Source organism: Ochotona curzoniae, unplaced genomic scaffold (assembly GCF_017591425.1).
Source record: "Ochotona curzoniae isolate NIBS_2020 unplaced genomic scaffold, NIBS_Ocur_1.0 contig_2599, whole genome shotgun sequence".
Lineage (NCBI taxonomy): Eukaryota > Metazoa > Chordata > Mammalia > Lagomorpha > Ochotonidae > Ochotona > Ochotona curzoniae.
In genome coordinates, this window is record NW_024465520.1 from 7,184,104 (window position 1) to 7,196,379 (window position 12,276).

At 39.5% G+C, this 12,276-nt stretch overlaps 1 protein-coding gene across 3 annotated transcripts in view; it reads left to right on the forward strand.

Annotated features, from left to right (window-relative positions):
• The window catches only part of EIF2A (eukaryotic translation initiation factor 2A), a 43,231-nt gene that overhangs the window by 19,045 nt on the left and 11,910 nt on the right, over window positions 1-12,276 (forward strand). Inside the window, exons 3-9 of one of the 3 annotated variants that reach the window (XM_040974783.1) lie at window positions 1,056-1,130; window positions 4,077-4,195; window positions 6,774-6,873; window positions 7,229-7,311; window positions 10,925-10,998; window positions 11,136-11,280; window positions 11,431-11,547. In XM_040974783.1, the coding sequence (XP_040830717.1) occupies window positions 1,056-1,130; window positions 4,077-4,195; window positions 6,774-6,873; window positions 7,229-7,311; window positions 10,925-10,998; window positions 11,136-11,280; window positions 11,431-11,547 (713 nt within the window). The remainder of the gene's footprint in view (window positions 1-1,055; window positions 1,131-4,076; window positions 4,196-6,773; window positions 6,874-7,228; window positions 7,312-10,924; window positions 10,999-11,135; window positions 11,281-11,430; window positions 11,548-12,276) is intronic. The other 2 variants (XM_040974784.1, XM_040974786.1) reach the window with 2 other exon arrangements.

Genomic DNA, 12,276 nt, shown 5'->3' on the forward strand with positions numbered 1-12,276 from the left:
TTTTTAATTGCAAAGTTGGATATATATAGAGAGGAGGAGAGACAGAGAAGAAAATCTTCTCTCCAATGATTCACTCCCCAAGCAGCCGCAATGGCCACCACGCCGGACCCCAGCACCCAGTTTGGGTTGAGAAATACAGTATTTGGGCCTGGTGCTGTAGCCTAGTGGCTAAAGTCCTCACCTCGTATGCACCAGGATCCCATATGGTTGCCGGTTCTAATCTTGGCAGCCCTGCTTCCCATCCAGCTCCCTGCTTGTAGCCTGGGACAGCCGTCAAGGACGGCCCAAAGCTTTGGGACCCTGCACCCATGTGGGAGACCCGGAAGAGACTCCTAGCTCCTGGCTTCGGATTGACTCAGCCCCAGCCATAGCCAGTGCTTGGCGAGTGAATCATCAGGTGGAAGATCTTCCTGTCTGTCTCTCTTCCTCTCTGTATATCTGACTTTCCAATAAAAATAAATCAATCTTAACCAAAAAAAAAAAAAAAAAAAAAAAAGGAGAGATACGTACTTAGAGCTGTGATTATTTCTAGAATATTACCCAGCAGTCGGAAAATGATCTGGTTTTATGTGGACTCCTTTGTCAGTATTTCCGGAATGTGACGCTCCTGGTGTTGTTAAGCTTGTTGTCTCTCCAGGTGAGACTAATGGCAGGTGTTTTCTGCCTCAAGTCCAAGGCGTTTGTTGGTCACTCGAGGATGTCCTGTCCTTCACTGCTCTGCTGTGAAGGCGGTCTAGGGATTCTCCACAAAACCTCGTGGGTGAACTCCTTTCACTTTGTTAAGAGTAAGGCTGGCACCTGGCACCTCTTACGTGGAATCACATGTTGGGGATTCCACACAGTCCTTCTTGACTCCGGGGGCTGTTTCTTGAGTCTGAACTGTGGCTGGTATCAGATTCCCACTCTATTTTACGATGGTTGTTGGCATTATATTTTGGCAGACTGAAGCATATTTGAATTATTTTCTAAATTTTTTATAAGTTCTGAGTTATTAAATCAACTTTTTGGAAATTATTCATGTGTGTATTAATCTAAACTCTTTCTGTCATTTTCAGGGAATCTGGGAAAAATTGCAAAGTCTATGCCTTCAGTAAGGACGGGACGTTGTTTACCTGGTGCAATGGAGAAAAGTTAGTGTTCAGATTTTATTGCTATTTTGTGTCTTTTGATTGTAAATGTAACTAGTGTTACTTGAATATCATGTGCTTGGATATCGTTAATAAAGTCCATCTTTTAGTGTCATGATATGGTGAAATATCTCCCGTGTAAAGTCCAAAACAACTTTGATAACATTTGAAGTTCTTTTTGTATATATGCCATGACTGACTTATCTATTTAGAATTAAAAATCAATACATATGAAACGTAGGGTTAATTTAATCTAATATTGATGTGGAGAAGTTGTTGCTTAGAGTATCTAAAATCCTGCACTAACAGCTTGCTTATTTAGACACTTTCTCTTTACTATTAGGTTAGTAACACCTGTCTTCGGTTAGTATTACTGTTAGTGTTACTATTAGCATTGCATATAAAAGTATGTAAATTATTCAAAAGAATGTTTCATGTAATCTGTATTACATAAAATGATCAGATTATGAAATTGGTCTGAGCAGAAGAATAATTATTTTTATTGAATACTAAAATTTTACTAAGAAAGTAAGTCCTTTTCAATTTTCGAAGTTACTACAATGTGTCATTTCACAGACTGGGAAATGCTCAAATATTTGTTGCTAGATTTAAAATTACTATCTTTAGCCATATGTGGTACTGTTGGGTTCTTTCATTAAGGAAAAAAATGTATGGATTAGTTTGAAAAGCACATTTTAAATGTTGGTCATTACAGTGGAAATATGTTGTGAGGTCTTTGAAATTTCACCTCAGATTAGAGTAAACATTTTTGAACATTGCCAAGGAGATGGCATTGGAACGTGGTGGGTTTTAGCTGCTGCTGCCATCCCACCCGGGTGCTGGTTCATTCCTGGATGCTCCGTTTCGGATCCAGCTTCCTGCACCCTGCTGAGATGCCTAAGGAAGCGGCAGAAGTGGCGCAAGTACTTTGGACCCTGCAGCTCCTGGCTTCAGCCTGCCCTGCCCTGGCATTGCAGCCGTTTGCAATGACCTGGTGGGTGGAAGACCTCTCTGCTGTGTGTCTCCTCCCGCTGTCACTCTGCCTTTAACATGAATGTATCATTTTTAAAAATTAACAATTAGAATACATTGAATTACTTGATTGACCTTTCATAAGTAAGAATTAGCTCTATGATGGCAAAATTAATGGAAGCATTAATTTGTTTTTCTTTTAAGTTATTTATGGAGTCCAAATGTTAAGCTGCTACTGTCAGATGATTAATAATGTAATTGTCTTGAGTATCTGCTGCAATTTTAACAGCGTAGATGCCAGAATAAATTTTCAAGTTTTCTCATTTATTTTGGTATAGTCTATTATAGTCTATTATGAATACTTATTTTTTAATTCACATTTTAATTTGAACTATTTGAATAATGAGTCAGTAGAAATTTGCTATCTTTTTTAAGTATTCCTTTTTCTAATATTTTAGAGATTATTAATAATTTTGCATACTTTTATCCTCATTTAGTCTTCTGATGGATTCAATTTTGAATCTTTTTTAAAAATTATTTGTTGGGGGGGCACATTCCTGTAGGTACTAAAGGCCCCCCTCCACCATTTTGCTCACTGACAGAGCTGGACCTTTTGTCCTGGCTCATGTGGGTGGCAGAGCCCGGCTGCTTGAGGAAGTTTGGTCCCCACTGCTCACCAGGCTTCTGCTTTAGCCGGAGGACGAGCCGGGCCTCAAACACAGGCCTCTCATGTGGGATGCCGAATACCCAGTGTCTTCACCGCTAGGCCCGATGTCCAACTGAATCTTTTTAATCTGGCTCCGTAAGTCATGTCCATCATTGTCGTAGGTCATTTCCAAAGCAGATTTTAGCATTTATTTCCCGAATATCCTGAGGCCACAATGCTACAGTTTTAGTCAAGAGAATCAGATTTTGATCTTAGCTCATTTTGTGGTTAACTAAGTCAGAAACTATAGTTTTTCCTTTAATGGTTTTAGGTTAAGTAAGCACCATTCATTAAGCTAAGAATATTAAGATGATAATAATTAAAAAAAAGTTTCCTGTTACTCTACATTATGTAGTTCACAGTAAGTGTAAAGAATCCTGTGTGTGGGTTCAAGCAATGTATGATAATCTTTCATTCCCAACAAGTTACTAGTAATTTTAACACCAATCTCCTCCTCAAACTTGGTACATAACAAATAGTTTCAACAATTTTTGGAATAAGGTAGGATATCATTTTCTTTACCAGTGAGTGTAGTACGGTACGTTAGAACAAATCAGGCCAAAATGAATTCACATTGGCCCTGGAAGTATCAATAGTATGACCTTAGGCCAATTGTCAAGTCATTTGATTTTTGTTAGTCTAAACAGTTTGTTAAAAAAAAATAGGGCTGATGATACCTTCTAAGAATTAGATGAATAAATGTGCATCAACTGGTTAGGCCAGTCTGTGGTTCTTTGGAAGCATCCGAACAGCACTATTTATTATACACTGTTGTTAGTTTTGTCATTATTGAGTCTTAATGCTTCTTACAGTCATGTCCTTTGGAGACTGCTTTTGAGATCTGAGTTAACATCAGAAGGTTTCTCATTGATTTCCCTAGCCGCTGCAATTTGCTTCGATTCCCTTTCAACACGTGTTCTTTTGCCACTCTCTCTGGGGCCTCTGCCTTCTGTGCCTCAGTTCCCCTCAGCTTAGCTCTGTGTCCAGTGAAAGGCCTTGCTGCTTCCTTCTCAGCTGAAGAGCAAGTGGTTCTTGTGTCTCCTCTGCTAATTCTATGGCATTTCCCAGCTTTAGCTTTAGAGAAGGCTAATGTGGTCATTTTATTTTATTATTAGAGTATTTTTTGAGTATTTTCTAGAAGCAACTGAAAGTTGATTTTATGAATAATGGATATTTTGGAGTGATCTGTGTTTGAAAAGAAGTATGAAGCTTTGGTTAGTGTTGGGTATAAAACAGTGTTTCATTGCTGAAGTAATTTCTTTCGAAACCAGAGTGAACACTATCAGTGTCAGCAACAAGGAGCCGCTGCACTCCTTGGACCTCCCAAAGGCAGTTTGCCTCGAGTTCTCGCCAAAAAACACCGTTCTGGCAACGTGGCAGCCTTACACTAGTAAGTATTTTTATATTTTAAAAATGTTCTGACAGGACCAAATTTCATGAAAACAAGTTCTATGGCCTTAAGAAAATGTAATTAGCTTTTATGATACTAAATAGTGTTTGAATATTTGTTTTCAACAATAATTGTATTCTTCAAATACAGTATACTGCAGATAGATTCTTGAACTGCAATATTCCTCCCTCACCCACAGTGGATACGTTCCAAGATGCTGCTAGGGTCCTGACATTATAGACAATACTCAACTGTGTCCTTTAATTCTTTTCCATCTTAACTAAGCACACTTCATGCATTGTGGTCATCACTATTGTAATTTGAGCTGCAGCAACAATACACACATCAATTTAGTTTGTCAGTCTACTTATTTATTTATGTGAAATGGAGAGATACAGAGACAGAGCAACAGAGAGCTGGTACACCTGCTGATTCACTCACCAAATGGCCACAATGGCCAAAGCCAGGAGATTGAAAATCTATGTGACCCAGGTCATTGGGCCAGCTTGCACTGTTTTTTAAAATACAACAGCAGGGAGCTGGATTGGAAGTGGAGGAGCTGGAATTCAGACCAGAACTGCAGTGCCTAATGCTGATACCACAAACTGCGACTTAATTTATTTCATAACAACTCCAGCTCCACAAATTTCTTTTTTCCTCTTTACACTTTCAGGGGTGAGATTCCTTCTTATCATCGTTTGATCTTAAGATCATTAACTTGGAATTTTTTCTCTCTTGCCTTATTGGGAACTTTTACCATTTCCCTATGGCTTGTTGTTACAAATCCAAATTGCTAACAGCACAATTCTTGTACTTTGGGAATCATCCTTAAACAAAATAAGAGTTACTTGAATACGAGCACTGTGGAACAGTAGATTTGATACAAAGACAGCTTAAGTAACAGGTGAGAGGCTAACATGGCATGAATACACTGTACAGCCCAGCCAGGACAGTGGGGGCAAGATTTTACCATGATACTCAGAACAGTGAATAACCTGTAACTTACAAATTGTTTTTCTGGGATTTTCTGTTTAATTATCTCTGGGCTGCAGTAGGCCACAGATAACTGTAACCACAGAGAATGAAACTTATTCTGTGCAGAAACTTATAGACTGTGTAGAATAAAGACTGTGTAGAATAAGTTAATGGGGAAAAAATCCATTATGAGATAGAGGAAAAGAGAAAGTTAAAGAGAAAGTCAGAAGGGAAAGTTTAGAAGGTAAATAACTATGTGATACAGAAGGTCTCCTTATTAAAGAATGAAAAACCCCCACATTTTAAATAAGTGAATGGAGGAATGGCAGACAGCGTGTAAGAGAGGCATACGATACGGCAGAGTAGGGAATGCTGTGCCATCTAAAGCTTCTGTGATCACATGTTATTTGGACATTTATATAGCTGTACTTCACAGATTAGTAATACAATCTTGGAAGCTGGCATAAGGGGCTTGTTTTAAGAACCTGTTCTGATAAAGGCAATCTAATTAAATCATAAACAGGCCATAAACTTTCATGGTTTTGTTTTTTAGGAGGTGTAAACGCTCATTCTCTTTTTCTAAACAAAATGAAAGTTGCGAACCATATGAGTGATTTGATATAAATATTTTCCATTATGTTGGTGATACTGACCCAGACTTTCATGGTTTAATCCATCTAACAGTATTCCACACCAAACTTAAAAGAAAAGAGGTCTCTGAAGTAGTCTTAAAATCAATAGCAGTTTATTTCAGAGATACTGGACTTACTGGTCATACTATCATGTCTTGAGAGATGGATGTTTTATTCCTTAATTAAGGTACAAAAGGAAAGTTAATAGAGGCAAGTCTTTTTTTTTTTTTTTTTAAGATTTCTTTATTTTTTATTGGAAAGGCAGATCCGATTTACAGAGAGAAAGGGCAGAAAGATCTTCCATCTTCTGGTTCACTCCCCCATGGCCGTAACAACTGGAGGTGAGCTGGTCCAAAGCCAGGACCCAGCAGCTAGAAGCTTCTTCTGGGTCTTTCTGCTTTGTCCCATCCTCTACTGCTTTTCCAGGCCACAAGTAGAGACTTAGGTGGGAAATAGTGCAGCCAAGACATGAACTGGGGTCCATATGGGATCCCAGCATTTGCAAGTTAAGGACTTGGCCATTGAGCCATTGTGCCAGGCCCAATAGAGACAACATAAAAACTTTTTTTTTTTTTTTTTGAAAGGCAGAGTTATAGACAGAAAGGAGAGAGAGAGAGATCTTGGGTGTGCTGGTTCACTCCCCAGTTGCTACAATGGCTGGAGCTGAGGCAATCTGAAGCTGGGAGCCAGGAGCTCTCATGTGTGTTCAGGATCCAAAGAGTTTGGGCCATCCTCTGCTGTTTTCCCAGGCCACAAGCAGGGGTCGGGATGGGAAGTGGAGCAGTCGGGATATGAACTGGCATATGGGATGCCAGTGCTGCAGGCAGAGGCATACTTGCTATGCCATCTTGCTTGCTGTCGTCAGAAGCAAGTCTTGATCTTTATAACCTTGTTCACTTTTTTTCCTAAGAATGAAATGTTTTCGTATGTGTTAGGAGATGATGATTATAAAAATTTTTACTTCATTGCAGCTTCTAAAGATGGCACAGCTGGGACACCTAACCTTCAACTTTATGATTTGAAAACTGGGACATGTTTGAAGTCTTTCATCCAGAAAAAAATACAAAATTGGTAAATAAAAGAAATTTAAAGTACTAATTATTTACACAAAATTTTAAGTACCATCGTGGTATAATAATTGTTTCTCTGCTATTTAAGTAAACTCCCAAATCAAAATCTGTGTCTTTAAGGATTTTGTGTATCGAATGCAATAGAGTAAAAGCTGGATCGTTTGTTTAGCGTTTTTAAATGGAAAGAGCAGTTTTTTTCCTGTTACAATCAGTGGCTGAAACTGTTGGTACCTGATTGGATGTTTATATTTACTGTTTAAGTATTTTTCTTTGAGGTGGTAAACAGCCTCTGTTGTTAAAATGTGAATGTAAAAATGTTCATTTCTAATTTTTTTCTACCCTTTCTTTTTATGTAGGTGTCCATCCTGGTCAGAAGATGAAAATATTTGTGCCCGAAATGTGAACAATGAAGTTCATTTCTTTGAAAACAACAATTTCAGTATGGAAACATTTATAAAATAGCTAATATTTAATACACATGTGTACATTCAGCTTTCTTCACCTTTTGTGGTGCCATCGGGCTCTCATAGATACTAATCCGTACTTTGCTTAACTCTTTATAAATGTAGTGAAATTCTGTTGCAGATGTTTTCTTTTACAATAACTTGTATGGTCTATGCTTGTTGCTATTAGATTAGGACATCTGAATACTTCTGAGTATACTAATGAAAAACCTCTAACACTTTTTGCACATGTTTTGTTGCATAGAAGAGTCGACACCTTGTCCTAGTTAACACTGAGAGCTGCCCAGCTATGCCTCCTTCCGAGACAGCCCCTAGACATCACAAAGCTTTCTCAGTAAAAATGTCAGTATACACTCTGAGGATTAGGACTATTACTTTTTTTTTTTAGATTTATTTTCTTTTTTATTGGACAGTCAGATTTACAGAGAGAAGAAAATGCAGAGTGTAATATCTTCCATTGCCTAGTTCACTCCCCAGGTGGTTGCAATGACTGGAGCTGAGCTGGTCCAAAGCCAGGAGCCAGGAGCTTCTTCTGGGTCTCCCACTTGGGTGCATAGTCCCAAGGCTTTGGGCTGTCCTCCACTGTTCTCCCAGGTCACAGGCAGGGAGCTGGATGGGTAGTGGAGCAGCCAGGATACCAACCAATGCCCATATGGGATCCTAGCACATGCAAGGTGAGGAGTTAGATCCTAGGCCAGTGCTCCAAACCCTATCCATCTTTCCTGCCCCCACCCCCGCTTATAATGTGTTCAGGAAACAAGTTATTTTTGACTTGTATTTTTCTGTAACTTGAGTTTGTTTTTGTATTCCATGGGTGTATTTCAACATATTTGCCTTTCTCTTAAAAATTGCCAGTTGGATTTAGAGATGTTCAGGTTTAGGTTCTTCTATCTGTGGCATGTGGCAGCAGGACTACGTTGTATGACCTTTCCTTCTTTTTGAAGAAGTACGTGTCATGTAAAGTGACATCAGTTTTCAATCCTGTCAGCTTTATTTCATCAGTATTTGCAAATTGTTGATATTCTAATTTTCCCCTTTTGCTTCTTATATATTGATTGTACTATTATAAAGAAAAATTCTCCCGTTTCCTGCTAGTGGTGTTACTCGGATGGAAGAGGTGGGGTGAGTGATTAGTTTTGCGGCACAACACGCTCAACCTCCACTTGGGACAACCATGTCCCATACCAGTTTGACTCCTGGCACTTGTGGTTCCAATCTGGCTTCTGCCAGTGCATCTAGTAAACAGTAAAAAGTGCCTCAACTACTTGCCTCTCACTCAGCAGGGAACACTGGATGGAATTGCTGGCTGCTGGCTTTCGCCTGGTCCAGCTCCAGCTGTTGGGGCACTGGGGAGTGAACCACTGATGGAAATCCTGTCTTTGCTGCTCTGGGCCACTCTGCCTTTCTAATGAATGAAGTAGTGAAGCAGGGAGAGGTGGCAGGATGAGTATTCTTTTCCTTTGTCAATTTACTATAATATATTCTTTCTCTATCAATTAACGTTGTAACAAGTTAGCTTTCCCCTATCCTTATTGAACTTTAAAATTTAAAATACACGCTTCAGTCCCCTGTGTTCGTTTTTCTTAGTTGAAGCTTAAATTGTCTCATCCTAATCAGTTAGCCTTTAATGGCTATTTGAGAACTGTGTAGGTATAAAAGGTATTCCAGGATTATCCTGAGTGTGCTGCTACACTCCTAGAATGAACCAGTACTCCCAGAAACTTTGGTTGCTTTAAAGAGAAAAGGGCATTTAGAAGCCACAAGCTGTGTTCTAGGGCATTCTGTCTGTGCCCTTTGTTTTTTGTTTTTTTGTTTTTTTTTTTTTTAAGTTGTAATAATCCTGAGTTTGTATGATACCTCCATTAAAGACTAGAAGATGGGCCCGGCACACTAGCCTCATGGCTAAAATCCTCACCTTGCCTGTGCCAGGATCCCATATGGGCACTGATTCTAATCCCTGTGGTCCTGCTTCCCATCTAGCTCTCTGCTTGTGGCCTGGGAAGCATTCGAGGACGGCCCAAAGCCTTGGGAGCCTGCACCGGTGTTGGGGACCCAGAAGAGGTTCCTGGCTTCGGTTTGGCTCAGCTCTGACTGTTGCAGCCATTTGGGGAGTGAATCAACAGACGGAAGATGTTTCTGTCTCACCCCCTCTCTGTATATCTGACTTTCTAATGAAAATAGGAAATAAATTTAGAAAATACTAGAAGATTTTTTTCCTTAATTTGTTTACTCATATTGTTTTTTGTTAGTGCCAATAGTCTTGTTTTCCTTTATTATCAGAGGTGATTGGAATGTTACATTTACGTAATATTCATTTGTTTTGTCCCACATTATCATGTAATTGTAGATTAGCAATACCAACAGCAACTCTAGTGATTACTAAAAATAACTTAACGAAAAATATTTGCAATTCTAAGTTTGTTTATTTGAAAGGGAGCGCATCAGAGATCTTCCATCCACTAGCTCATCCTCAGATGCCCACAACAGCCAAGATAGGACCAGGCTGAAGCCTCAGGCACGCCATCCTTGTCTTCTTATGGGTGGCAGTTGGCCAACTATGTGCGCCTCATCTGCCTTCCCAGGAACATTGGCAGGAGGCCGAGTTGCAAACAGAGTAGCCAGGGCTGAGCCAGGCCAAAGCCTGGGTTTCGCATGTTGAAGGCAGGAATCCAGGACTTCAGCCCAGTTCTGTTGCCTTCCCAGCCACCTTAGCAGGGAGCTGGATCAAAGTGAAACAGTCAGGACTTGAACCAGTTCTCACTCATGTGAGCAGCTCACAGTGCTGATGCTGGCACCAAGGTAGCAGTGTTGTTCATAGGATAGGTTCTCATTGCCTATTCTATGTAAATATTCCAGTACCAGCCATTGTTACTGTTGTGATGGATGGATTAACATATGCAGATTCTACAGGAGCAGGCCAGCATTCAGTCTTTCCACATCTCATGAGCATTGAAACTATATTTTATGTATTTTAATTAGTTAATTTCTTTGAAAGTCAGAGGGAGAGAAAAAAAGAAAGCCAGAGGGACAAACAGAGAATCTTCTGTCCACTTGTTCATTGCCCAAGTGTTTGTGATGGCCATATTGAACAAGGCCAAGTGCCAGGAACTTCTTCCACATCTTTCACATGGGTGGCAGGGGCCCAAGCATTTGGGCTACTTTTCCTAGGCCAATAGCAGGGAGATGGCTGGGAATTAGAGCAGCTAGCTTATGAACCAGTGTCCATGTGGGATGGCAGCGCTGCAGGCTGCCGCTTTACCCACATGCCACAACACCAGCCCCAAGCTTCCTTTATTTCAGCAGTTGAAGAGCAGATCACTGATATCCGTTGAATATCTTCTTTCACCTGCACTGCGCTGTTAAGATCAATCACTGGGATCAGGTGATATAACTGTTATCTGCCCAAGCTTGCTGCTATGTGACTGAATGAGAATTCAAACCTGGGTCTTGCCAGTAGCCCAGATTTTTCCCTTTGTATCACTCTGACTCAGTCTTAGTGTGTAATTATAGTAACGTCTTATAATGCATTCAGAGTTTAAGATATTTCAATTAACTTTCGTCAGTCTAATGCCATTTACTCTTTTGCAGATACAATTGCAAATAAGTTACATTTGCAAAAAATTAATGATTTTGTGTTATCACCGGGACCCCAGCCATACAAGGTGAGTACTATATTTTTGTTTATGTGGAATATTACGAGTTGAAACCTTTTCCTGGTTTTTGGCAGTTGTGAAAACATTAAGTAGTTAAGTAAAATTATTATTAACATTCAGTAATTATTTGTATCCGTGTGTCTCAGGTTGCTGTCTACGTTCCAGGGAGCAAAGGCGCCCCTTCGTTTGTTAGGCTGTATCAGTACCCCAACTTTGCCGGGCCTCATGCAGCTCTAGCCAATAAAAGTTTCTTTAAGGCTGATAAAGTTACAATGCTGTGGAATAAAAAAGGTATGATCAATATATTTTATTCCTTATTTATCAAGTCTTTGTTATTTAATGAAGTCAAGTATTAGCGTTTTGTATTCTTATCTGTGTTAAAAAGCAAAGTCCTTGCTTATTAATTAGCTTGAAATCTAACTAAAATATTCACTGTTACAGCTACTGCTGTCTTGGTAATAGCTAGCACAGATGTGGACAAGACCGGAGCGTCCTACTATGGGGAGCAGACGTTGCATTACATTGCAACGAATGGAGAAAGTGCTGTGGTACAATTACGTGAGTATTGCAGTCGTCTTCTTGGATAAAGACAAAGATAGTTTTAAAAAAAAAATACCATGCCATAAAGGTGTGGAATCTAAATTTTTGGATCAACTCCTAGAACTCAAAATACTTCAATCACCTTTAAGATAAAAGTCCTGAGTAGGCACTTAGTAGGCACTTTAAGATAAAATTCCTGTATGGGCACATCATCCTCCAACTTAACCCTTCCTTGCCAGATTAGCCCTTCAGGAGGGAGCTTCCTGACTTGGGACCACAGCTTCGGCTAGTGAGAATTATGAAGAATATCTGAGTGTTATCACTTCTTATGTGGATGAAATAAACTAACTTCGAAATACTGGCAGGCAGGTCACCATTTTTTTCTCATTTGGATTGAGTATTTGTGTAAGATACCCTTTCTTAGTAACTATCCCTAATGAAGTCACAGATAAAACAAGACTGGCTCTGCTTTCCACTGTGTGACATCCACACTTCAGTAAGCATTGGTAGATAATAAAGTCAACATTTATGTCAATGTAGAAAATATTGAGCATTTAATGTGTTTTAGAGACAACTGGCTAGCCATTTGGAACAAAAAATTAGTATCTCTAACTCTTCACCAAAATGCATTCAATTGGACCAGAAAAAAACACAATAAAGAACTAGAAGAAAACATGGAAGAATTATTTCTCTAATCTTTATGAGCCAGGGAACCTTTTTTTCTTGCCAAGGATCATTTAGGTATTT